Genomic DNA, 26872 nt, shown 5'->3' with positions numbered 1-26872 from the left:
GCACCTACCCGAGGAAAAGGGGAGTGGGGTGGCTGGTGGGTGCCAGTGGGATGGAACCCTCCATAGGAGGCTGGAAAGTGATGGGGAGTGTGTGTGTTAATGGCATGTGATGCCATGACAGGAGCATTTTCTGGGGTGTGGTGTCTGATCTGCTTTTTCATCGAGAAGCTTTTGCACTTGTGACCCGGACCTGCCTGGAAGGGTCTGGAGAGCCACGAGAGCACCTGTGAGTCTGCTGGCCGGTAGCAGGAGGCAGCTGGCTTGTGTTGTGGGCACTGTAGTTGTTTCCAGATGGGAGAAATTGCTGGGAGCCGGGGGACAAACCCATGTGACTCTCTGCAGACGAGCACCCTGAGCCTGTAGTACGAGTTTGCAGGAGCAACTGTACACACGTGCCTGATACTCTCATGCATTCCACCTCCTGCACCCAATTTGTCTCCTCCAGAGAACAGATTCTTACTCTGTGGTTTTCTTCCAGAGTAGTATCCAAGGAAGTGCTTCCTGTCCAGGTGTCTTAAGGCAACATGAATGAGCAGTGACCTGTCCTGGCTGTCATGTTGTGTGTCCGAGTGGGAGAGCTAGTGCTTAGGGGACAGACCTGCAGACACCTGTGCATGTCCGTTTCCAGCCACTGTCTCTTGTCTTGGGTCCTGCAGGAGCAGAAGTGCATCCCGGCCAGTGGAGAGCTCTGCCCAGAGCTCCAGGAATGGTCCCTGTACTCACCAGGGCACTCCAGCCGGCACAGCAACCCCCCATTCTACCCTGGCAGGGCATCTGCGGGTGAGTCATTGGGGTCGGGAAGAGGGTCCACAGTGGGCTCTGAGGCCTGCCTGCTCCTAGGGAGAGGGGAGGCGGTCATTTCAAGGTGCCACTGTGTCCTCAGCCCAGAGGTCCAGAGAACTAGCAATGGCTGCCCTGTCTGGGATGTTCAGTCTTGTATCAGGGACATTCCTTAACTTTTCATGGCTAAGAAATTTTTTCCCATAGCAGCCTGAGAAATAGGAAGTGATAAAGCAAGTTCTCCCATCTTACGGGTGGAGAAAGCCAAGAGCTTGCACAGGTCTGGGGCTGGCTGGGTGCTTTGGGGTGATTATTCTCACCCAGCCCATTTCTAGGCACTGTGCCCCGGAGCATGACCCCAAGCGCCACTGTGAGCTCCATGCTGAGGAACCCTGTCTACACCGTGCGTAGCCACAGGGTCGGTCCTTGCAGCTCTCCACCTGTGCCCAGAGAGGTCGGCCCCCAGGGTTTGCATCCCAGGTATGTGAAATCACCCCACTCCTCCGTGCTCCCCAGCTGGCCATGGTCACAGGTACATAAAGCCATTGGTGCAGAGAGTGGCCCACAAGCTGAGAAGTGTCCTTGCCTAGCCGGGAGGGGCTGGCTGGTTAGAGCAGCGCTGGGGCCCCAGGAAGACTGAACGCTAAGGATCCTCTCTTCATTCACCAGCATGGAGCTCAAAGAGGTATTTAAAGAGAGAGAGAGTGATGGTAGCTGGTGCTTAAGAGCTCACATGCCAGCGCTGTGCTGGGACCTTTGTAAACTTCATTTAAGGGCCATAACAGCCTCCTGAGCTAAGGACTGTTGTTGTCTCTGTTTTATGGATTAGGAGACTGAGCCTTAAAAGGTGAACGGACTGGCTCAAGGTCATTCAGTTGTTTGGCAAGTTTTAATTGAGCACCTACTACATGGCATGGACTGTTCTCATTCCAGAGTGGTACCAGGTGGTGCTGAGTCACCCTGAAGACTGCAGAGCAGGGCAGCCAGCTAGGCTCTGACTTGGAAGAGGGTGGGGAGTAGACTGGGTGGAGGGAAGGGCCCCTTGGGGGAGGGGAGGGGGTTGCTACGGAGATAGGGAGGTGAAGAAGCCAGTTTTGCTCAAGACCTGGGTAGAGTCCCCAGGACGGAGGGAACAGTGCCCTGGAACAGTGTGCTGGGCTCCTGGGACAGAATGAGGAACCTTGCACTGGCACAGTGAGTTAGGAGGAGAGCATAGGCTATAGGGCACAGGTCCTATAGGGCCTATGGCCATGATGCAGAGTTTGGATTTTTTTCCACTCTAGGCTTTAGGCAGGGAAGAGACATTCTCATTACACAGCTAGAAAAGGACATCATTGGGTTTGATTGTAGGCCCTCCTGAGGTGGGCAAGGCCTGACTCTCTGCCTTCCAGTGTCCTAGGCAGCTGTCCTGAATGAAGTGTGCAGGTCCCCGTCCAAGGTCCTTGATGCCCACCCAGGCTCTCCCACTCATCCCGGAGGAGAGGCTCCACTTCTCTAGGTCCAGACAGGTTCAGAGCCTGTTTTTCCCAGTGGAAGCCGTTGCTCCTGGTGAGCCCAGTCCTTGTGCAGGTCTGTATGCCAGTCCTCTATGGGCACAGCAGGACTGTTCTCTGTGGGCAGGGCCATTGTTGGATGCTGCCTCTGAGCATGGCAGTCCACTATTCCCACCTAGCGACAGGTGGCTTCTGCGGGTTCAGGGAGGCCTTGGCTGGGGCCTGCTGCTTGTTTCTCCCCAGTGGCTGTGTCCAGTCCAGTCCCGGCCTTCCTTCTGAGCGCCTTAGCTGTCTGGTTTTCTTGCAGCGCGCAGCACCAGGGACGCCTGAGCCTAGACCTGAGCCACAGGGTTGGCAGCGACTACTCAGATATGAGAACCTCCCACGGGTCCAACTCTCTGCCCTCCAGCGCTCGCCTTGGTAATGGTGCCACTGGAACCTTCTCACCATAGTGGGGCACTAGCCTTGTTTCTCTCTCTACCTGCATCCTTGTGGCCAGACCTCCAGGTGGCCTGGCCACACCAGCCCTTCTCTGCTCCCGGAGCCGAGGTTGGCCCCACGCTGCACTGGGAGCCCCGTCCTTCGGCCTTCTGAGTCTCTGGGTCTTTCCCTGGTAGCCATGCGGCTGTTCCAGGGAACCGCTGGGGCCATGAACCTCGCTCCCTGTCCCTGAGCCTGTTGGAGATTCTGGGGTTTATCACGCTGTTTGCATATGGGAGACCAGCAAGTTCCTCCTAGAGGGACTCAGGTGGTGCTGCTTCTAGCCACGTGGTGTGTTGACAGACCATCCCGTCTGTCACTTGGGGCTAGGCGAGAGATTGCTGTGAGCCTGTTCTGGAGCAGTCCAGGCCCGCGCAGTTCACTCAGATCACACTGGGTACTGAGTATCTGCCTTTCGGGACCAGTTCACGCTCTGGCCCCCTTAGGGTTCATGGCCGGGCCTGCTTTGCGTTTGTCTTGGCTGCTGCTCCTTCCAAACTACTAACGTGGTGGTAAGGGAGCGAGGGCGGGTTTAATCACATGCCTGAAGCTTTGTCTCCTCGTGGAACCACAGGGTCTTCGAGCAACTTGCAGTTCAAGGCAGAACGCATTAAAATCCCGTCAACGCCAAGATATCCCCGGTCTATCGTGGGTTCCGACAGAGGTGAGAACGCGCACTGCCGTCCTCGCCTGCCGGCTCGCTGGCCTCACAGTGCAGCGTCTGGGCACAGTGTGTAACCTCCTCACCTCAGCCGGTCCGTGCAGGCTGGCTGAGCCCGGCCTCAGGCCCGGTGTCGGGGGGCTAGATAGAAAGGCCATGTGGAGCCCAGCCCCTGAATTCAAGGCCATGTGCTGTGGCTGCAGTGTGGAGCCTTGTGCCTGGGGCGTGTCTCCGTCTTGGTCTGGGCCCTGGTGGGCAGAGATGAGGGTCACAGAGCCTGAGTTCCTTCGCATCTCTCCTGGCAGGTTCGCTGTCACATTCAGAATGCAGCACGCCTCCGCAGTCCCCCCTGAGCATCGACACCCTGTCCTCCTCGTGTAGCCAGTCCCAGACCTCAGCTTCCACGTTGCCCAGAATTGCCGTCAACCCTGCGGCCCTCGGGGAACGGAGGAAGGACAGGTGAGCACGACCGGGCATGTGTCCCACGGGCACGGCAGTGGGTGGCGCATCCCCACAGCGGGCCGGGGCTTGGTTGAGGGAGGGGACTTGTTAGTGGAAGCAGCGGGTGCATTGGAGGGTGCCGGCTGAGTCGATCCCAGGGCGAGACCTCTCTGCTTCGGGTCACCTAGCGTTCTCTGGCGTGCTGCCTCAGCCCTTCACAAGGAAGTCCTGCGGGCGCATGGTGCCAGGAGGTGGGGTGCGCATAGATGGCAAGGTGAGGAGAGGGTGGGCTCCTTCCACAGAGTGTCCGCGGGAGGGGCTGAGCTGCGGCGGCAGACACTAGGAGCCACCTGGCCGTGACAATGTCATGGCACCGTTCCCGGCTTCCCTGGCCCCTGATTAAGCACTTTCCGTGTAATAAGTCATGAAAATCCTCACAGTGACCCCGTGAGCTTCATGCATCGTCCTCGTCCTCGTCATCATCATCACTGGTTCTCTTTTACAGATAAGGAAACGGAGGCCAGAAAGTGGGAGTGACCTGTCTGGTCACGTGGTTGGTGACTGGCCTACCTTCCTTAGAATCAGGGCTCATTCTTACTCTTTGCTTTTTGGCTCCAGAATACAGCTGCATCACTTATTCTCCTCATTCCCAAGCTTTTTTTGTGTGTGTGAAATAAAACATACCGGAAAAAAATGTATATAAAGCGTAAAAGTATAGCTTAGCCATTTATTGGTTCATTTTGAAATGCTGGCCAATCTGCTGAGATTTCAAGGTAACTTGAGGCTGACGTCAGTCCAGATGGTTGGACCCCACATCTAAGGGGTCCCTCCCTCTCCCCACAAGCTCTGTGCCCCTCACCCACCTCTGTTCTTTCAGAGTAGAATTTACCAGATCGAATTTATGGTTAAGAGGTCCCATCTAGATGGTAAGTCTTCAGGCAATCCAGTTAAACTGAAACTTGCTTTTATTTAATCACTTAAAAGGAACAGAACCACTCGTGTCCACTCAAATCCAAAATGCTGAAGGCCGTCGTCTCTGTGAGCCACAGAAGGAACCCTGCAGGGTGGCCTCTGCCTTAAGAAAACCATCTGACTTGTAAAATCTGAATTTGTAAGACAACCTAACAAGTACCCTCACAACTAGCGACTGACTGTTCACGGGAGCCCAGAAGTGCATGGGGGCCCGTAGGGGAAGCGGGTGCAGTTCATGTGGAAACCTCTCACCCCCGTGACGCACTCGGGAGCCAGACCTGTGCCACATCCGGGGTCGGGTGGGTCAGCTCTGGTCACGGAGCCCGGAACCTCTGCCAACTCAAGTGGGCTCCTTAGAAGCAGAGAGGGCCATTCACCTGCCATTGGGTGTCCCGTAGTTAGCTTCCTAAAGTGTGCAGGGAACCGGGAGCTGCTCTGTGGGGAGGGGGTTGTTCGTGGTCTGAATCTCGTCAGAGGCAAACAGTTTAATTTGTGTGACCCGATTGGAGGCAAAACAGCTCCTTCCCCCTGATTCTAACGTACATTATTGTGTAGCTTCTAATTAGAGGAAACTGGGAAGATAGAGGAAAGTAGAAAGAAGAAAAGTCACACATAATCTCAATTGCTTTTCCCCTTTTATGAAGCGTGCGTGTGTGTGTATGTGTATAGTTTAAAGGCACATTTCACTATTTTCATTTTCTGTACATGAATACTTTCTCATTTCAAGGGGTTTGTAATATTGCGAAGTATGCTTTATAAACCTCGTTCATAACGCAGCTTTATTCTGAGAAAACGTTTGTGCATATTATAAGAAATTTAGATCCCTCAGGGGACTGGAAAGTAAGGATTACCTCAAGTCCCCTCACCTGGAGGTGCTGTCGTTCACATTTCGGTAGGGCCCTTCCTGGAAGCCTCTCCACGTGTGAGTGGCCACACGTATTTGTACAGATGTATATAGATGGGATTACGCCCACCTGTCCGCTCCCGCAGTGTGTGTCCTCTGCATCTCTCCATGTTGGTAAAGCCTGATTTGTGTCATTCACAACGGCTTCGTCGGGCTCTTAGGTGAGTCAGGTACCTGCTCTATTGAGATAGACGTGTGTTTTGGAGGTGGTAGACAGGAAAGGGTCTTCAGTGGGGGGTGAGGAGCCCCAGACTGGAACAAGGGCTGCGCGCACCCTCTGTGCTGTCCTCCGACGCTGGCTGGGGCTATGAGGATGGGGCTGCGGGCTGCTGAGTAAGGGCTTCTGCAACTCCAGACTGCCTGGCACTGTGACCTGTGATGCGTCTGGAAGTCGTAGGCCAGGGACTGAGGTGTCTGAGCCACAGGGTCAAGGGAGGGCATTGCGGTGAGGGCGAATTTGGGAAGGGACAAGGTAAAGGGATAGGTCAAGAAGGATTTTGTTCTCAGACCGCCAGAGGACCGGGCCCTGGGTGGGAGTGTCCCAGCCTGAGGCCCGCTGAGCTTGAGAGATGGCTGTGTCTCTGGTTGGCAGGGGAGGGCTGGCTCCGGGGCCTGGCTTTCCGTTAGCACGTGAGTCTGTCCCCAGCCACATGCTCTGGAGGGGAGCCCAAGGACATGGCTCTCCAGCCAGCTCCTCCCTTCACCTTTGGCTGTGACTTTGTTCTGAGAGGAAGAACTCAGGGCAGCACATAGCACTGTCCTCACAGGACGGCTCTGTGTCACCTGGCTGCATGTCTGTCAGGTTCTGTCTATCAGGTTCCAGGCATCTGTTATCCTTTTCTGAGCATCCCTCTCTTCTACCTTTGTGCACCTTCCAGATGTCTCCACCACCACAGATCCCTCCTGAGACTGCCCGTGGCCACCAGGCCCAGGTTCTCCTCCCTGAGGAGTCTGAGGTTGGCCTGCCATGAGGCCTCTGCCCGAGCCCCCTTGTGCCCTTGGCACGGCGGATGGCTTCCCCGCCCCACCCCCACCCCGGGCCAGCAAGTGCATGGTCCCCACCTTGCTCCTAGCCTACCCACTCCCTTTCTAATGGCTTGGGTTTGTGGCAGCTTCATTTCCATGGTCATCGTACACCACTCTGTACACTGGTAAATATAAAAACTGATACTTGATATGGTTGCTCCTGGGTGACTGTCACCCCAGGAGCCCCTTCTTTTTCTCCTGGGGCATCTGGAGAGCCCACCGGGTTTGTTCATTGCACATTTTGTTGCAGCAACTTTGCTCACGTTAGGAAACTCTGTGCTGCTTCTCTGCCTGTGTCAGTGTTTATAGTTCACGTGGCTCATTCTCTGTGTCTTTGGGACTGCGTGCTTCTGTGGCCATCTGGGGGTGCTGTGTTTGTGTTGCATGAGGTTGTGGGAAAGTGTTTCACTGCCATACAGAGGTGGGGCCATTGCGTTCCCATCCAGCTGTGTCATCGTAGGAGCATCCGGTGGTCCCTGACCTTTCCTGCGTAGCTGATTGCATGCCTGACTGCAGATTTGCCCCAGACCTTTCCATTGTGTCCGAGTCCCCGAAACTGTTGGCTCTCTTCCAAGGCCCTATGCAGAGGAGCCACGCCACGTGAAGCTGCAGAAGGGCTCGGAGCCGCTGGGCATCTCCATCGTGAGTGGAGAGAAGGGCGGGGTCTACGTCTCCAAGGTGACAGGGGGGAGCATCGCTCACCAGGCTGGCCTGGAGTATGGGGATCAGTTACTTGAGGTAAGCGGGCACTGTATCCTTCTCTCCGTCCTCTCCTCCCTCCCTGGGAAGAGCTGTGCTCCCCTGCGGCCCAGCCCCCGCCACGTCACTGAGCGTGCTCCGGGTGTCTCCTAGTTCAATGGCATAAACCTGCGGAGTGCCACGGAGCAGCAGGCCCGGCTCATCATTGGGCAGCAGTGTGACACTATCACCATCCTGGCCCAGTACAACCCACACATGCACCAGCTCAGCAGCCACTCTCGGTCCAGGTGAGGGCCTGGGCCTCCCACAAGGCCCGTCCAGGCTGGGGGGAGGAGAGAGGGCGCAGCCCGGGTGCCAACCGTCTGTTCCGGCCACTCAGCTTCCGTAAGAGAAGAGTCGGCCAGCCCCGGATTGTGGAAAAAGAACATAGAGGAGGTGGAGGTGGTGAAGCAGGATACCTGAGGTGCAGGGTGTGGAAGCACATGGCTGGTCCCCCACCCCTGTGCAGCAGGCAGCCAGCCTGCAGGTGTGTGATAGTCAGGAGCGGAGGCCCTGGGGTGGGATTCTCACACAGAGTGTTCTGGCCCCCTGTCCTGCCTCTGAGCCGTGGGTTGCCGGGCATGTGGGAGAAGGGGAGGGCCTGCCCCTAACTCACAATACTGCCCAGCTCAGTGAGGGGCGATGGGATGTACAAACGGAGGGAAAGTTGCAGGGCATGTGGGGGGCCCCCAGCCCACACCTGCAGAGAGGAGCCCCAGGTTGAGGACAGGCAGATCCTATAGGGTGGACGACCTGAGTCCCAGCTCCCAAAGCATCTGTTCTTCTCAGGGCTCCGAGCCCTGTGACCCAGTCTCTCTGCTCCCAGCCCAGCTCTGGTCCACGCCGGAGAGGGGGTGGCTGTGGATGGCCGGGGACCATGTGCTGCTCCTTATTGCTTCTGCCCTCTGTCCCCAGCTCCCACCTGGACCCTGCCAGCACCCACTGCACACTCCAGGGGAGCAGTGCCGCCCCCCCGGAGCACCCCTCTGTCATTGATCCGCTGATGGAGCAGGATGAGGGCCCTGGCACCCCTCCGGCCAAGCAGAGCACCCCCAGTTCCAGGTCAGCAAACGTGTGCTGTGAGCCTTCTGTCGCTGCAACCCGGCCTGGGGGTGGGGGCGGGTGGTTGTGGTCGTGGCCTGAGCACACCCTGCCAGCGTACCCCCGTGCCTCAGACCATATCACAGGCCGTCACGATCGGGAGTGGGAAGCGTGCCATTCCTTTCCTTTCCTCTTGCCCTCCTGCCCTTTCTCACTCTTGTTTTTCTTTTGTTTCCCCTCACTGACTTGTTCTTAGCTCTGCCTCCCTTCCTTTTCTCAGTCGCTCGTCGTCTGACTCTATCCTTAGACAGGACACCACAGTCACCACCCAGCCAGGCCCTGAGCCACGGCCACCACCCGCGGTTGGCCCCAGGGAGCGCCGGGGTTAGAGAGGGACAGGCCAGTGTGCAGGCCTGTGCAGCACGCGCTGGGAGGGCTGGTGCAAGCCACACTGGGGCAGTGAGTGAGAGTGTGGCAGGGAGCAGAGCCAGTTAAGTCAACACGCTCAGGGTGAGCAGGGGTTAGCCGTGCACATGGGGGCTGTGGACAGAGGTGCAGAGGAGCCGGTGGGAACATGGGGAGAGGGCTGCACAGGCCAGGCCATGCAGCCATGGTTCCGTAGTCCTGGGCAAAGCTGTTTTCTCGACCAAGTTCCCGCCTCCCTCAGAATGTGGCCCGTTCTGCGTTTCCTGCCGGGATTCATCACACTGGGCCTTGGCTGTGGTCGCCACAGCTGTCCTGTCCCCAGGTGCACATTGCTGTCCCATTTCTTCCCTTCCCTGTGCTCTCCAGTGTCTCCCTCACTGTGCTGTGGGTTCCTTGATGGCTAGGGGCCCCCTCTTAGTGGTGTCGCACGGTCCCTGGGCCAGAGAAGCTGCTGCGTACACACTGCCGAGTTGTCTGTTGGCCCTGGGCTCTGCGACCGCCTCTGACTTTTCTTAGGCAGAACTAGGTTAGAACAGGTGTAGTCCAGGTGGGGAGAGAGGCAGCTTGTGGCACTGGATGGACAGCTGGGCCAGAAAGCGGCATGGATTTCCATTCAGTCCCTAGCGGGCTGTCTCACCTGGGGCCATGTTTTCACCTCTACAAACCTCAGCTTCCAGCCTGTAGACTAAGTCGCTAGAACCAGAACATGGATGGGACCGCTGGGGGATCTCACGGAGTAAGCGGCCAGCTGTTGGGATATTAGCCACTGCGTAGTCTTGCACACCCTGCTCCCCCTGTGTGTGACCGAGGGACTTTCTTTTCCTTCCCCTAAGGATGGTGGGAGATGCCAACAAGAAGACCCCGGAGCCGCGAGTTGTCTTCATCAAAAAGTCCCAGCTGGAGCTTGGGGTCCATTTATGTGGAGGGAACCTGCACGGGGTGTTCGTGGCAGAGGTGGAGGACGACAGTCCTGCCAAGGGCCCTGAGGGCCTTGTGCCAGGGGACCTCATCCTTGAGGTGAGTTCTGAGCTAGCCACGCTCCTCTCTGCCAGCCCCTCTGGCTTCCTCCATTCTGCAGTGTAGGGGAGCAGAGCACGGCCTCTTGCCTGGCGCCCCCTGTTGGTGCTGAATGCTGCTGGGACCCTCGGGGCGCATCACAGGGTCCCGGGTGGGGCCCTGGCTTGGGCAGTCGTGTCGGGGAGGGAATCGGGAAGAGAATCGGGAGGGAGGGTGCTCTGCTATGTCAGCAGTGGACTGGGGTCTAATGGCATGTCCTCTCCCTCTTGCTGGGTCTCCCATTTGATGGGAGGGATGGTTCATTGGTATTCAAAGACACAGATAGCAGAAGCAAGGTGAAGTGCCGTGTTTGCGCAGCCCTCACTTGCTGGGGGACGAGCACAGGGTTTCTCCTGGGAGACGCTGTTGAGGTCAGAGCGGACCCTGGCAGAGGACTCAGTCTTACCTGCAGAGACGAGGCAGGCAGAGTCCCCGAGACGGGGACCTTAAATCTGCCTCATTCCCCCACCACCTGCTCACGGGGGCCCAAGCTGCCCCTGGCTTCTGGCCTCTGAGCGCAGTCTCCTGTCCTCGGGCAGTATGGCGGTCTGGACGTGCGCAACAAGACGGTGGAGGAGGTCTACGTGGAGATGCTCAAGCCCAAGGACGGTGTCCGTCTCAAGGTGCAGTACCGCCCTGAGGAGTTCACCAAGGTCAAGAGCCTGCCTGGCGACAGCTTCTACATCAGGTACCGGGGGCCGGGGGAGGGCCCTCCTGAGGAGACTGTTGCTGGTGAGTGTCTCTGCAATGCAGAGGATGGTACCGCGGTCCGTGCTGCGTGGGCCCCAGACCACGTGCTCACGGCTTGTGACTTAGATGCCTGTGACTTAGGGAAACTTTGCTTGAGGCCTTCCAGGGCTCCCTCTGTAGGGTTTGGGGCCTGGGAAATTTTGAGGGTATAGAGCCCCATTTTCCTACATGCTGCACTCCTCTCCTGGTCTCCCCTGCCCCACGTCGGCAGATCCGTCTGCAGCGTGTGTGAGTGTCAAGGTATGCACCTGCCCGAAGTATGGTGTGACTGGTGTGCAGCCAGGCATAGGCAGCATATTTTTTCTAGAAGAGGCTCTAGATTCCTTCACATTCCCTAAGCTCTGAGGCCATGGAGAGGCCTCAGATCAGCTGTGTACTGTGAGATATAGTCTCTGTATCTAGGACACCCTCGTTGGTGGGAGATGACATATGTCCATCCTGGGGAGTTTCGCTTTTATAGGAACCAGTGACCTTGACTTGGCAGCAGGGAGTGAAGGCCCCGCTTGGAAGATGGGATATGGTTTTTGGTCCTTGGCAAGACGTTCTTTATCTGATGGATGTGAGGGAACCCCCAGTCTTAGGGGAGGGCAAGACAATGTTGTTCTGTTACATAAAGTCGGGGGTTCCCTTCTCTGGGGATTGCCCCCAGCATCGGGAGAGGTGGGTCCTGATCGTGGTCTGGGAAAAGCTCAGAGCAGGAGAGCTGTCCCAGGAGACCGGCTGCTGAAGTGTGTGGCTGGGGGGCCCTCCAGCAGCCGGTAGCCTCCTCCTGATCCCGTTCTCTCTGTCGCCCGGCCAGGGCCCTGTATGACCGGCTGGCAGAGGTGGAGCACGAGCTGAGCTTTAAAAAAGATGACATTCTCTATGTGGATGACACCTTGCCACAGGGCACATTTGGGTCCTGGATGGCCTGGCAGCTGGACGAGAATGCCCAGAAGATGCAGCGCGGCCAGATCCCCAGCAAATATGTGTAAGTGTTCATGTCTGGGCTTGGAAGGGGAGGAGCCCACTTCTGGAGCTGTCCCAGGGATCAGGGCCTGCACCCTGCACCCTGGCTTCTGGTCTGTATGTTTTGCTCAAACCACTTGTGCTTCTAGAGCAATCTGATGGTGTATGTAAGTCAATGCTATACAGGGGCAACTTAGGAAATAGAACTTTCTTATTTTTAACAGATTTATTGAGATACATTCCTGTGCCATGCAGTTCACTCGAAGTGTCTGATTTGGTGGCTTTTAGAGTACTTACAGTTGTGTGCCACCGTCCCACTGTCATCTCAGAGCTTTCTGAGCTCAGCAGTGGCCCTGCATGCCCTCAGCCCTCAGCCACCTCACCTGTCTTTCTGTCTTTCCTGCCCCCTCCCCGATCTGAGGCAGCTGGAACTCTACCTCTGTCCCTGTAGAGTGTGCTGTTCTGGACTTTCACATGAACGTGGCCTTCTGTGCCTGCTTTCTTGCATTTTGCATAGCGTTTTCCTCTGCACAGGCAGGGGTGGGGTGGGTGGGGGCATTTGCTAGGCCCTTCCCAGCACCACCGTTCCCTGTGCCCACAGGATGGATCAAGAATTCTCCAGGAGACTCAGCATGTCTGAGGTCAAAGATGACAACAACGCCGCAAAGACGCTGTCAGCGGCTGCACGCAGATCCTTCTTTCGAAGGAAACATAAGCACAAACGCAGTGGGTCCAAAGATGGGAAAGACCTCCTTGCCCTGGACACCTTTTCCAACGACACCATTCCACTCTTTGAAGGTAAGTGGCTAAGCTCACTCTTCCAGCAGGCTCTCAGAATTAGGCTTGCCGTTGACCACAGAAACCGCACAGCAATGACTTAGACAAGATAGAGGTTTACCCTGCTTTTGCATGGAAGTCCTAGAAGTCCCAGTAGTCGGGGTGGTGGTACTGTTGTCCTCAGGGTCTGGCAGCTGTAGGGCGTGGCTTCCTCTGGCAGCACGTGACGTTGCAGCGCCAGCCATCACTTCCAGATTCAGATAGCAGGAAGGAAGATGGGGCCAAAGTGTGCCGCAGTTGAGTGTGCCTCCTTAAACTGCTTTCCTGGGAGTCCCAGTCTGCGACTGCCGACTCACACCTCACTGGCCGCTTGTTTCAGAAAGAGAGCCTGGAAGGGCGGGGTTTCAGCTGGAGCCCTTCCAGCTACAGTAATGTAGCTTCTGTCGGAAGGATGGGTGTGGGAGGGGCAGAAGCAGTCTGCTGTCAGTGCGTTGCTTCTGGGTTTTTTGGGGGTTACTTTGGCTGTTTGGTGGTAATCAAGAGCCACCAGCCTCTGCAGCTCTTTGGCCTTTTCTGGGTTTCTTCTTGTGTCCATGAATGATTCTTACAAGATCTTCCCTGGCCAGGCACTGCACCAGGGCCAGAGTTGCAGATTAGGGAGTGTGACATCTCCTGGCAGATTGTCCTTATGTAAAGGGTGCTTTTGTCCTGGAAAGCCACAGGTTCTTGTGACTGCCACTCATGGGACCCTGGTGTGTGTCCAGTGTCCTGAATGTTGCCCTTCTGGGCAGGCAGGCTACAAAGCTGGCCATGTAGGACAGCTTCTCTCTTCCTTGCCTGCTCCCATTTTTATTTTTTAAATGAAGGCCTGGGTACTGGGAGTTGAGTGAATCCCATCCTTGTTCGTGGCCCGTTGCCACTCTCTCAGGATGGGATGGCAGACCTCAGCAGGTGGGCCATGTCTGTTTATATGGCCTGGAACTAGGAATGGATGTTCACACATTTAAATGTAGTTACAAAGACTATCTTTAGGCGTGAACACCTAGTGGCAATAACTGTTGCTTGATTTTGCTGTTTCTTCTTTCTGCAAAAAAAAAAAAAAATGCTGTTGGGATTTTCAGAGGGATTGCGTTGAATCTGAAGATTGATTAGGGTAGTATGGGCATGTTTACAAGACTGAGTCTTCCAGTCCACAGGCACAGCTGTCTTTCCATCTATCTGTATCTTCTTTGATTTCTTTTTGCAGTATTTTGTAGTTTTCGGTTTGCAAGTTTTTCACCTCCTTGATTAGGCATATTCCTAAGTACTTTATCCTTTGTGAGGTTACAGTAAGTGGGTTTGTTTTCTTCATTTCTTTTACAGAGTGGACATTGTTGGTGTATAGGTGTGCAACTGATATTTGCATGTTGATTTGGTATTCTGAAACTTTACAGAAATCGTTAGTTCTAACAGGTTGTGTGTGTGCATGTGCATGTGTGTGTGTGTATTCTTTAGGGTTTTCTACATTGAGATGATGTCATCTGAGAATAGATAATTTTACTTCTTGTTTTCCAATGTGGATGCCTGTTTTCTTTCTCTTGTCTAATTGCCCCAGCTGGGATTTCCAGTACTGTGTTGGATAGTGGTGGCAAGTGTGGGGCATCCTTGCCCTTGTTTCCGATCTTAGAGGGAAAGCTTCCTGTCTTCTGCCTTTGAGTGGGATGTTAGCTACAGGCTTTTCATATATGGCTTTTCTTATGTTCAAGTAGTTTCCTTCTGTTCTTACTTGGTTGAATGTTTTTATCATGAAAGTGTACTTAATTTTGTCAATGCTTTTTCTGTGTCAGTTGAGATGATCATGTGGTTTTTGTCCTTCATTTTAACGTGGTGTAAGACATAGACTGATTTTTGTATGTTAAGAACCATCCTTGCATTCCAGGTATAAATCCCACTTGGCCGTGGCATATGATCCTTTTCATTTGTTGCTGAATTCAGTTTGCTGGTATTTTGTTGAGGATTTTTGCATCTTTGTTCATCAGGGATATTTGTCTGTTGTTTTATTATTATGTCTTGGGATGAGTTTGGAAGTGTCCCCTCTTCTTCAATTTTTGGAAGAGCTTTAAGAGGACCAGTACTAATTTTTTTTTTTTTAAGTGTTAGGTAGAATTCTCTGGTGAAGAAGCCATCTTGTCCTGAGCTTTTTCTTGTGAAGAAGTTTTTCTGTTACTTTCTGTCTCCTTACTTGGTGTAGCTCTGTTCAGATTTTTTTTTTTAATTTCTTCATGATGTAGTCATGATACATTCTGTGTTTCTAGGAATTTATTATTTATTATTATTAATCAGGTTGTCTGATTTGTTTACATGTAATTGTTCAAGGTAATTTGCTATAAATTTTCTGTGGAATTTTTTTCATAGAAAAAAATTTTTCTAGAAAAATTTTAGAAATTTTTAGAAATTTAGAAATTTTTCTAGAAAAAAAAAATTTTTTTTTTCCTATGGAAAAATTTCTGTGGAATTTGTTTTCATTTCTGTGGAATCGGTTATCATGGCCCTTCTTATTTCAGTGATTTAAGTCTCTCCATTTTTCTTCATTAGTCTAGCTAAGAGTTTGCTAATTTTGATCTTTTCGAAAAACCAGCTCTTGGTTTCGTTGATTTTTCATTGATCTTTTCTAAATCTTTTTTTTTTTAAAGATTTTATTTATTTATTTATTTGACAGACACAGATTACAAGCAGGCAGAGAGGCAGGTAGAGAGAGTGGAGGAAGCAGGCTCCCTGCTGAGCAGAGAGCCCCATGCGGGGCTTGATCCCAGGACCCTGGGACTGTGACCTGAGCCGAAAGCAAAGGCTTTAACCCACTGAGCCACCCAGGCGCCCCTCATTGATCTTTTCTAATTGTTTTTCTATTCTCTATTTATCTCTGCTCTTCATTACTTCCTTCCTTCTGCTAATTTTGGGTTTAGTTTGTTCGTTCCCCCCGCCAATTCCTCCAAGTGTAAAGTTGGGTTGTTGATTTCTTCTTTCTCAATATCCACATTTACCACTACACACTTTCCTCCTGGATGTGGATGCAGCTGGATGCAGCTTTTGCTGCATCCCGTAAGTGTCCATATCCTGTGCTTTTGGCTTCATTTGTCTCCAGAACTTTTCTGAAATGCCCTCTGCTTTTTTTCTTTGAGCCCTTGGTTGTTGGAGACTAAGTTGTTTAATTTCCACATAGGTTTATTTTCTTGTTTCCCTTTTGTTGTTGTATTCTAGTTTCCTTCCACTGTAGTCAGAAAAGATGCTTTGTATAGCTTCAATGTTAAGTTTGTTTTGTGGCTTACCAGGTGGTCTGTCCTGGAGGTGGTCTGTCCTGGAGAATGCTCTGTGTGCGCTTGGGAAGAATATGTCCTCTGCTGTTGCTGGCTGGGGTGTGGGTGCACATCTGTGAGGCCATTGGGTCCGTAGTATTTCCTTATTTTCTGGCTGTTTTATCGGTAACAAAAGTAGGGGCGTCGAATTCCCTCTGAGTATTGTGAATTCTCTGTTTCTCCCTTCAGTTCTCTCGACGTTTGCCTCCCGCAGTTGGGAGCTCTAGTGTGAGGTGCATGTGTGTTTGTAATTGTTGGATCTGTCTGGAGAATTGACCCTTTTATCATTATGTAATGCCCTTCTTTGTCTCTTGCAACAGCTTCTGCCTTAAGGTCTAGTTGGCCTGCTCTAACTGTGGTCACCCTGCTCTCATCAGATTCCTCATCGCATGAACTGCCCTTGTTCTTTCCCTTCTACTAGCCTGTGTGTGTCCTTCCATCCAAAGTGAGTCTCTCCTGGACGCATGTAGCTGGATCTTGTTTATTCATCCGTTGAGCTGATCCATTCACATTTAAAGTAATTACTGATATGGGAGGACTTACTGCTGCCACTGGAATTGTTTTCTGTGTGTCTTATAGCTTTTTTGTCCATCTTGCTTCCCTTGCTGCTTATTGTGCTGTGCTGTTTTTTAATTTTGTTTATTTATTTAACAGAGAGAGATCACAAGTAGGCAGAGAGGCAGGCAGAGAGAGAGAGAGGAAAGCAGGCTCCCCGCTGAGCAGAGAGCCCGATGCGGGTCTCGATCCCAGGACCCTGGGATCATGACCTGAGCTGAAGGCAGAGGCTTTAACCCACTGAGCCACCCAGGCTCCCTTTGTTTTTTGTTCATTTGTTTGTTTGTTTGTTTTTTGTAGTGACAGGTTTTGATTCCCCTCTCATGTCCCTTTGTGTATATTTCATAGATATTTCTTTTTGGTTACTTTGCAATTACATAAAGCATTTCAAAGTTACAACAGTCCATTTTACTTTATTATTTTTTATTAAGTAAGCTCCATGCTCTGCATTGTCCCATGCTCGAGCCCAGCATGGGGCTTGAACTCATGACCCCGAAGTGAAGACCTGAGCTGAGATTAAGAGTCAGACACCTAACTAACTGAACCACCCAGGCACTCCTGTAACAATCCATTTGAAACTGATGACAACTTAATTTCAGTCTCCTATAAAAATTCTGTGTTATACCTCTGTGTCCTCCTCCCCTTGATGTTGTTGATGACATCTATTACCGTCTTTTATATCAATGTATATTTTAGCATAGATTTATAATTACTTTTATGCTGTTCCTTTTAAATACCTATGCCAGATTTAAAGTGATTTGCATACCTACATTACGTTACTTCCAGATTCTCTATTTATATGTACATTTATCCTTCCCAGGGAGTTTTATATTTTTGCTGGTTGGATTTAATGACTTGTGAGATGCTCTGTAGCTCTCTAATTCTGTAATTATGAGGACTTCCAACGAAGCAGATTGTTCAGGGAGGAACAGGAATCTTCTAAATTGGTCTCCCACTGCGTGGAGTGTTAATAGTCGTTAGGGGAGAATATGATTCTTGCTCAAATAAGTTGGAGGCATCGTGACTTAGTGTCCATACAGAAGGAAAGAGACGAAGAGAGACAGTGCACTTGTGTGTGGGAGGTTCGGAAGGAATACAGGAGAGCAGGAGGAATCAGTAGGGGTGCATTCTAGAAACGTAATAGGAGCGGAAGAGGGAGGTGCAGAATGTTGACGTTGTTATGTCATTTTCGATGAACACATACATATATAGCAGATTTTGTAGTCTTTCCTGAGAATGTCAAAATCAACATGTGAGCATAACCAGCGTCTGGAAGGGCATCCTTCCAGCTTCTAACAGTGGTGATGAGGAGCTGCTGGGGACCAGGACGGATGGGGGAAGAGGGGTCAGAGGAGCTGTTTGGCTTTACTTGTAATGTTCCAGTTTTCAAAAGGGGGATGTGTTTGTCTTCTCCTGGAAAGTCCTTTGCCCTGAGACTCCTCAGAGGCTTCGGTCAGAAGTGCACAGACGTTCTGGATGGTAGATGGGGCTCCCAGAGCCTGCCCCGCCAACTGGAACAGATCACCTGGCCAGCCCGCTGCGAGGTGCCCTGTGGAAAGCCACAGAGGTGTACGTGGATAATCATCAGGCCTTTAAAAAAAAGAATACATGTGTAGGTGTGGGTGAGGGAGGGGAGAGATTGCGTTCACTTGCCCCTCAGTTCTGCCCAGGAGCTTGGTCCGAGTGGAGCTCCAGCGGCACCTGGCCCCCCACCGCGTGTGCACCCACAGCCCCGTCCCCAGTCAGCCTTGGCGTTCAGCTGCTTTGCAGGCCATCTGGGCTGAGTCTCCCCTTGACCCTTCCCCAGAGGCCACCCCAGCCCTCCCTGCCCTCAGTCCACTGGCCTGCCAGGCTCGGCCAGGGCGACAGCTCCTGTCGTGCCCCTCCTGGGCCTCCTGCTGGTCTCTTCATGTTTGGGGCCAGCACGCATGCCTCTAACCCCTGCTGCTCCCTGGGACCTCTGGCTCTGTCACCTGGACAAGCGTCGAGAGCACTTGTGTGGTCGTTGGGGCTTTTCCCAAGTTGCTGACTTGTGACACTGGTGAGACTGTGTTTTGTATTCTTTCCGAAGTGTTTCTGAGATGCCAGCACAGTGACTGATATGGGGAGGTGCTGGTGTTAGGCTGCCTTTTTTGGCAACGATTTGTTTATTCATTCAGGGACTGTGGTGGTGCAGGGGGCAGCGGGGTTATGTACTACACACAAAAGATTGATGTGACTCCTGTAACCCAGACCAGATAATAGTAGCCGAAGTGTGATTTCTCTGCCCCCATCAAATCCCAGCTGGTTGGTGGCCCCAGGAAGGCAGCTCTATCCTGGGGTTCATCCAGGGACCCCAGTCCCGTTGGTCCTGTAGCTCTGCCATGCTTCTAAAGGTTGTCCTCCTCATCAGGGTGAGGGCTGGCTGGGCAGCCCTGGTCTTGTCCTTTTTAGCCCCTGGGAGGAGGGCAAGGAGTTGGGAGCTTCACCTCTGCTCATGGGGTCACATGAGCACACCTGCCTGCAGGGCAGGTTGCATGCCTAGAGCAGACAATGGATAGTGGGGTCAAGGGGAGCAGGCCTGAGACACGTGAGGAAGAATTTGAGGGGAAGGAAGTGCCAGAATGACTGCTCTAGACCAGCTGTCTTGGGTGTTCACAGAGCAGGGACACTAGTGCTGGCTGCAGGAGTGACCGTGCGTGCGCTGGTCTGCCTCTTCCTGCTACACCAGCCAAGTCCCAGGCGAGCCCTGCTGAGCTGCTCACCTGGCTTGGCTCGGGATTTATGGGCCGAGGGGGTGGACCTGCCTGGGGCGAGCAAGGTCAGGGCAGCCGAGGGCCCCGGGCCTGCCTGCCTCCCTCCCACTCCCTCCCTCTACTCCGGGTGCACCCCCATGACACTGCCCCTCTCTCCCTCAGATTCCGTGAGCCTCGCCTATCAGCGGGTCCAGAAAGTAGACTGCACCTCCCTGAGGCCTGTCCTGATCCTGGGGCCTTTACTGGACGTGGTGAAGGAAATGCTGGTGAACGAGGCGCCCGGCAAGTTCTGCAGATGCCCCCTTGGTAAGGGGCACTCTCGCTGCCAGCCGGGTTCTGTCCACCCGTCTCCTGGAGCTGGGTCCCATGGTGTTTCAGCGCCCTTCTGAGTGGCTCACATCAGTGTGTTTCTCCAGAAGGAGGGACAGGAGGACAGGTTTTCTGCACAGTGTTCTTGCTCAGAATGTGCTGTGACGGCTCCCTGGGCCGGGGGCATCTCATTCCTGTGTCTGTGCATTGCAGAGGTGATGAAGGCCTCTCAGCAGGCCATCGAGCGGGGTGTCAAAGACTGCCTGTTTGTCGACTACAAGCGGAGGAGTGGCCATTTCGATGTGACCACAGTGGCTTCCATAAAGGAGATCACAGAAAAGGTACCCGTTGCTTAGACCAGGGGTAGGGTCAGAGCATTTGGGTGTGGACCCCCCGCGGCTCTGGACCTCTGCCCTGTGCATCTCGGGCCTTCAGTGCGCTCACCCGTGTCCTTTTAGTCCAAGTTACCCTCTGTCAGGGTTTGCCCCATTGCTTCTGTGTGTTTCCACCGTCATAAACAGGGCACTAGTCCTGTGCCCATGTCACCCCTCTCCCTCTGAGGATTCGGGATCTGGTGAGAGCTCTGAGCTCTCGGAAAGCCCCATGTGGCGGATTCTATGACAGGGTCTTGCCCTGCTCAGCGTGTGTGCAGAACTGTATGTGTGCTTTTTTCTGGGGACAGGGTGCCCAGTTTCCATCAGGGCCCTGCTCCTGAAAGGGTTAAGAACCGTTTCCTTGCGTCCTTAGGCTCTTGAACGTACTGGGGTCCGTTTGCCGGGGAGTGTGAGAAAAAGTGGGGAAACCTGTAAGGGGTATTGGAAAAGCAGCCATCAAGTGTGGACGCCTCAGGCCCTGTCCTTCTCGGGCTGCTCACTGCACCTCATAAGGCTTGGCTTTGCTCCTCACCGAATGAGGGAGGTGGCTTCTCGCAGCAGGGAGTGTGGATGCGCCCCAGGGAGTTAGAAAGCCGGCTGGCGCCTGGGCTCCCTCAGTGGAGCTCTTGGGGATCAAGGAGAACCCTGTGCAGAGCGCCCGTGGTCTTTCTTTGGCTCACACTCCACCTGGAGGCTCAGGGGTCCCCAAGACATGTTTTAGTCACAGCCAGCAGACACACACGCCCCTTCCCCAAGGCAGGTCCTACTGGGTCTCCCCATCTTCATTTGCTCAGTCTGGCGGCGGTGAGGTTTCTGAGGCCGGGCTGGGGTCGGGCTTTAAGAAGCTCCCTGTGTCTTGTCAGAGGCAGGCCATCTAGACCCTACTGTGCCCTGGCTCCTAGCTGTCACCACCATCAGAGTTGACAGCTTGTGGGGAGAGCTTTTGTGGGATGACACTCTCCCTGGGTTCCCTACGTGGTCTTCATGCTAGACTGGTCCTCAAGTGCTCATTGATGCAGGGAGGTAGAGCAATGTTTGCGGGAGGGGGTCCCATCTATGGCAGGACTCCAGTGTCCTTAGGGCCATCCCCAGGCCCTGACTGGCCACGCACCCCCTTTAGAACCGGCACTGTCTCCTGGACATCGCCCCCCATGCCATCGAGCGGCTGCACCACATGCATATCTACCCCATCGTCATCTTCATCCACTACAAGAGCGCCAAACACATCAAGTAGGTGACTGGGTCTTCGGGGGCTTGGTGGGCTCGGGGTGCTTGCTGGGGGTAAGGCTGCTGGCTCAGACACCAGGGCAGTGGGGGTGGGCGTGGAAGAAGGAGATGGCCAGAAGGTCTCATGTTCACTCAGGCAGTGCTAACCAGGCACAGTCCTCGTCCCCACTGGCCCTTGGCCCTATGTGGTTGCTGCCATGGTTCCCTGCGTCATTACCTGGGCATCCCAGCCTTCTCTCTCCTTCTCCTGCCTCTCAGCTTAGGGCTCACATGGACGCAAGCAGCTAGGTGGCCTTGGCTGGGTCCAGTCGGCCAGGAGCTAGCTTGGGACATGGATGAGCCTTGGCTTTCCCTGAGCCCCAGCTTCTGTGCTGGTTGGGCTGACCACCGAACAGGGCCTCCATCCGTTTTGCCTTTCTGTGCTTCCAAGCTTCTGGTGCCTGCACCTAGGGGCCAGCTGCTTTCCACACACACGCACTGGAGTACTCACCATTCCCCCTACCATGCAGAGCTCCCCCTGGGGCCCGCAGGCTGTCGCTGTGCTTTACGGGGCGACCCTGTTGACGGAGGCCCTGTTACTCCAGACAAAGCAAAGAGAAGGGCCTGGGGAGGTGAGACACTCAGACTGCTTCTCTGGGTGTCCGACAGGGAGCAGAGAGACCCCATCTACCTGAAGGACAAGGTGACTCAGAGGCATTCCAAAGAGCAGTTTGAGACGGCTCAGAAGATCGAACAGGAGTACAGTCGGTACTTCACAGGTAGGTGCGCCTCTGGGCCGGAGAGGAAGAGCAGGCAGCGTGGACAGATGCCCCATGGTGCTGCCACGGTCCCCGGCATCGAAGCTGTCCTGCTGGCCGGTGCGGGGCAGTGAGCGGAGTGTTACAGGCTGACAAGGGAGGTCCCCCGGCCTCGTCCCCCAGGTTTTTCCCCACGCAGTGGCAGGTCTGTCTCCCAGCAGCAGTGCTGTGCGGGAGGGCTCCAGCGGTCCCGCGCAGGCAGCCTGGCGGTGGTGGCTGTGGCTGGCTGGTCTTCACACTTTCTGTGAAGGGTAGTGAAGTGCAGTCCAGTGTAGCCCTGAGGTTTGGCCAAGAAAAGCTGCACTCTCGACAGCTTTGGTCTTTGAGGCACAGCAAACCGAAGGCAGCATGGCTCTGGCCTGTTGGCTGCCATCATGCCTAGTGGCTTCCTCCCTCTGCTAACCTCAGTCATCAGTAGGGGCTTAATCACACTGGGGTCATGGAGGCAGGAGCAGTGATTTTAATTCACTTGTGCAGACTGTTAGGATCTCGTTTCCTGCTTCTCATGCAAAAACAGTTGGCCTCAGAACCCCATCTTGGAGCTTCTACATATGCGTGTGTGAGTTTTCATTTCTAATCTGACATAAACCAGTATTTACTCAAATGTATTAACACTTACTAGAGAAATGAAAAATTCAAAACTCTAAAACTTACAAACTTTTGACTTTTTATTTGTTTCAACAAACATAAAGTTACTGTTAGCACTTTTTTAAAAAATTTATTTATTTTTTAAAGGTTTTATTTATTTGACAGATCACAAGTAGCCAGAGAGGCAGGCAGAGAGAGAGGGAGAAGCAGACTCCCCACTGAGCAGAGAGCCCGATGCGGGGCTTGATCCCAGGACCCTGGGATCATGACCTGAGCTGAAGGCAGCGGCTTAACCCACTGAGCCACCTAGGCGCCCCTTGAAAAATTTATTTTTTAAGAGTTTATTTGAGAGAGAGAGAGAATGAGAGTGCATACGAGCGGGGTGAGGGGCAGAGGGAGGAGCAGGGAGCACGCTGTGGGACTCGGACCCTCTGAGCTGAAGGCAGCCACGTAACTGACTGAGCCATCCGGTGCCCCTCTCGGCACATTTCCACAGCAGTTTCTAAGGGCTCCCTGTCTGTTCCTGTCCCTACCTTGTGGCAAGCGGCCGGGCATGTTTTGTCTACTGGCACCGTTCCGTGGGGCACACGGAGAGCCCGGGCTAGTGTCTTCAGGACCTGTGGTGGTAAAAGCCTGCAGAGCAGGGCCGGGCCGTAACTGGGGACGTGTCATCATCTTGCCTGGGAATCTTCACTGGGCTCTGGGATGTCCTGGCACGCATTCTTGTTTCCTGGAGACTCCAGCTGCTGTTTGGACCGTCACAACACAAGCCCAGACTGCCTTCCAGGGTGCCGGACTCCCCTTGCAGGAGGGGGCAGACCCATCCCAGGGCGTGCGGGGTTGGGGGCGGGGGGCGTGCAGCTAATGCAAGCGGTCAAATCCTGGTCGTCCCTATTACGAGCACCCGTGAAGCCTGGCAAAATTTGACACCAGCCTTCATTTGAGCCCACGTTGTCAGTGTCTTAGATTAAAGAGCCAAAGTTATTTGTACTCAACTCTTCTTTTTCTTCCCCAATTTCTTGCTGATGGAAGAGCGTGAGGAAGGCAGGCCAAGTAGCTCCGAACAGGCAGAAAACCAGAAAGAGTAACAGATGTATTATTTTGCCTCGAACCCAGGGTCTGGCTCTGAGCTCAATGATGTGTGTCTTTGGGGGCTCTTTTGCAGGGGTCGTCCAGGGAGGAGCCCTGTCGAGCATTTGCACTCAGATCTTGGCAATGGTCAATCAGGAACAAAGTAAAGTCCTGTGGATTCCAGCCTGTCCACTGTAGAAGAAGGCCATGCTGGGGGTGGCTGTGGCTTGGCTGCCCACGCGCAAGCCTGGCCCGGCTCCTGCTCAGTGGTTGCAAAGTACACGTCTATCTGTATATAAGCACGCAAGGGAAGGATCCACGCACACGGACTCCAGAAACACCTCCTCTGTAGACCGAGGGCCACAGGGGACTGGGATCTGGGCCCCAGACCGAAGACTGTGTTCCTCTCACACATGTGCTTTAAGACAAAGTAAAAAACACAGAAGACTTTTGATAGAGGGGTTCAACACCACCCTTACCTTAGCCAGCCGATCAGAGATGCTGCAGAGAACCTTTCAGATCACAAGTTTACAAGCCTTTTCTAAGTATTGGTTGTTTATGTTTACTTGAACGGCCCCGTGCTGTCGGTGCCCAGCCCTGCCCCCCACCCCGTCACTCTCCCGTTTTGTTTTGGTGTTGCATTTTGTTCCTGCTTTCAGCAAAATGACTCTGGAACCTCGGCAGTGGCCACATTGCTCTGGAAGGTTCTCGTCGGTGGGACCAGAGCTTCGACAAACTTCCTGCTTCTCAGCGGCACCTCTCCTGGCAGGTCATGGCGACTGCAGGGGCTCAGACGTGGTGGCCACAGGACCAGTGCCTTTGTGGGGCTGAGGCACCAGCGGCTGTGTTCTCCCTTCCTGCACCAGGAAGGCCATTTTGGCGTCTCGCAAGCTTGTCGCTCAGGCTTTCTGTCCCCCCTTCCGTGTCCTCTCATTTCTTCTCTGTCTGCGATCGTTACGTCTGCCTTCTCCCTGGGCCATCTGGGCTCCCTGGGCTCGCCGCCACACTGTGGTTCTGGGCGGGGTGTAAACCGAGGGCTGGCACATGCCACTGGGTCCTCTTTAGGTTCTGTAAATAATGACCGCTTTATCAGTGCAATTTTTGCAGGGTAATTCTTAAACTCCATAGGCTGGGGCAGGTACATCACCTCTCTCTGATAGGAAGACACTCATGTCTCAGACTTGGAACCGAGAGCTCTTAGATGAAGCATAACGAGGAGTGTCCTCGCTTTCAGACATGTAGAGAGAAGCTGGGGATCCTCTTAGTCCCGGTGACAGCACTCCCGGCAGAAATAGGACCCCATGAGGGAGTCTTTGGGGTTTTTGTTTTTGGGTTCTTGTTTTGTTTTGTTTTTTTGCACTTCTGATGCTGGATGTCTCTGGCTGAAGATTTGATGTGGTTCCTCCTTAAACTGTGCGTCCTATTAATAATAGGTACTGTACTGGGCTCCGTGTAAGCGACACTGGGGTAGGACCTATATTTTAATACTGTTCTTAACATTTCATTTTGCTAGCAAGAAATCTTTGATTTCATTTTATTCTTTGTAATTCTAGACACTAGATTGTAGTTTAGCCAAACTGACATTTTTTAAAAAGGGATCTATTTTCTTGCACAGTTGTTCAAAGAGACACGTGTCAGTCCTCCGTGCTGCCCTTGGTCTCACAGGTACGCGCCTTCTAGCTCAGACAAGTAGGACAGACAGTGGGCTGAGGCCCTCCTCAGTGCCCGAAGGCTGTTCCTGCAAGCGGCAGCCTGAGCGGGACTGTGACGGTACAGTGTGCACAGGTACTGTTCTGACAGACTGGGATTTTCTGTACTAAAACCTTACTTTGTATCAAAAGTTAAACAGACTTTAGTACAATAAATAAAGGTCAATTTCTGTAACTGGTTGTCGTGGAGATAGCGGTCTTTTGGTTTTCCATCAGTTCCCCACCCCTCGGCTCTCTTGTATTCCTAAATGTGTGAGATGGCTTTCCTCCCCTCTGTAGCAGGTAGCTGCAACTGGCTGACGTGAGATGTCCTTTCCAGCCTCATGATCCCCTGGAGCCCCTTTTCCCTGCTGCATTAGCACCTCTGACTCTAACCTCCCCTCCTAACCTCCCCTGTGTCTGTCTGTCCCCTCCACCCGTCCAGCATAGTGTGGATGGTGGTGGCAGCCAGGCAGCTGATTTATGTAAGGTCCAAATCCTGCCCACGGGTACTTATATTCAGGGTTGCAAAGAGCAAAAGGGATTTGAAGGACACAGGGATCCCCTGATGTTCTCAACCAGAGACTTGTCTGCAAGGGGGTGAGTCCCAGGTTGGGCCCCCAGAGTGAAGAAGGCCTTGCCTGGCACGGCGGCTACATTGTGATACCAAGTGTCACTCTCTACAATTCCAGGGTGGTCCAGGGTGGAAGGAAGCCTGGACTGGGAAGAGCCCTCTTCCTCTGCTCTTTTTGCCTAGAGGAGGTGGGGGAGGGGGCATTGTGTTTGGAAAAGCCCCGTGCGGCTTCAGTGACCTGGCCAATGCGGGCAGACTTGGGGTTGGTGCCTCCTTAGTCCTTTCTGGCTGAGTAAGGGTGCATTGTGCACCTGTGGCCTTGGCCTCACCTGTGGTCATGGGAGTTAGAGTGCTCTGTGGGACTGTGGTGGTGTGTGGGCTGGTGCAGCTGGCTGGGGACCCAGGGCACATTCTTCTTGCCCACGTGTGCCTGGCCATGGGGCTGCCCACACCTCCTCAACAGCCCAGGGGCAGTGCTGACCCAAGGGGGGCAGCTGCTGCAGGGACTTTGTCGCCCACCGGGCAAACGGGAGTAGTCAGCTACTTGTTTAAGGAATGGTTCTTTTCAAGAGCCCAGTGAGGCCAAAACCTTAACGACTTGCACATGCGGCTTTTTGAGTGACCATTTCTTCTTGGGGATTTTTCTGTAGTTTCCAAATTGTCTGTAGGGGATGTGGTTTTCGATTATAATTACGAGGGGGAAAAAACACTGTCTCTTAAAAATGGAGGCCAACTAAGTTGCTGAGATCACAAATGCTCCACTGAGGGAATTACGCTCGTCTCCAAGGCTTGCCAAGACTGGGGAAGCAGGGAGGGGTGCACAGGCAGGTAGGTCTCGGCCCCAAGTTGGTGTCTGTCTTGTGCAGGCTCAGATCCTTCTGGAAAAGCAGAGGGAACTTTAGGTTCCAGCCACGAGGCCTCGGACAAATCGCACTGGTAGCCTCAGCACCCGGCCTTTGAAGGCCGTGCAGACTAGATCATCTCTAAGGCCCTTTCCCATACTGACATTTGGGATGAGGTGGCGAATGGGACTCTAGCAGAACCCCTGCTCTGGGGAGCCTTTTCGGAAGCTGGAGGAGCCCCTGGACACCTCATACGCAGGAGTGGAAACCAAAGGGCCGGGACTAGG

The 26872-nt window shown here is 53.6% G+C and overlaps 1 protein-coding gene across 2 annotated transcripts in view; it reads left to right on the top strand.

The window, feature by feature from the left end:
* Positions 1-25365, top strand: part of DLG5 (discs large MAGUK scaffold protein 5) — a 117267-nt gene extending 91902 nt beyond the window's left edge. Inside the window, exons 16-32 of one of the 2 annotated variants that reach the window (XM_032311856.1) lie at positions 657-780; positions 1116-1260; positions 2581-2693; positions 3328-3417; positions 3720-3873; positions 7333-7495; positions 7610-7743; positions 8411-8557; positions 9796-9979; positions 10558-10706; positions 11568-11738; positions 12318-12514; positions 19278-19421; positions 19638-19765; positions 20919-21028; positions 21674-21783; positions 23576-25365. In XM_032311856.1, the coding sequence (XP_032167747.1) occupies positions 657-780; positions 1116-1260; positions 2581-2693; positions 3328-3417; positions 3720-3873; positions 7333-7495; positions 7610-7743; positions 8411-8557; positions 9796-9979; positions 10558-10706; positions 11568-11738; positions 12318-12514; positions 19278-19421; positions 19638-19765; positions 20919-21028; positions 21674-21783; positions 23576-23679 (2367 nt within the window). In that variant the 3' untranslated portion in view covers positions 23680-25365. Of the gene's footprint in view, positions 1-656; positions 781-1115; positions 1261-2580; positions 2700-3327; positions 3418-3719; positions 3874-7332; positions 7496-7609; positions 7744-8410; positions 8558-9795; positions 9980-10557; positions 10707-11567; positions 11739-12317; positions 12515-19277; positions 19422-19637; positions 19766-20918; positions 21029-21673; positions 21784-23575 lie in introns of both variants that reach the window. The other variant, XM_032311855.1, reaches the window with a different exon arrangement.
* Positions 25366-26872: the final 1507 nt, after the last annotated feature.

Source organism: Mustela erminea, chromosome 14 (genome assembly GCF_009829155.1).
Source record: "Mustela erminea isolate mMusErm1 chromosome 14, mMusErm1.Pri, whole genome shotgun sequence".
Taxonomy (NCBI): Eukaryota; Metazoa; Chordata; class Mammalia; order Carnivora; family Mustelidae; genus Mustela; species Mustela erminea.
The sequence above is the reverse complement of the archived record's forward strand: the minus strand, read 5'-3'. Positions and strand labels throughout refer to the sequence as shown.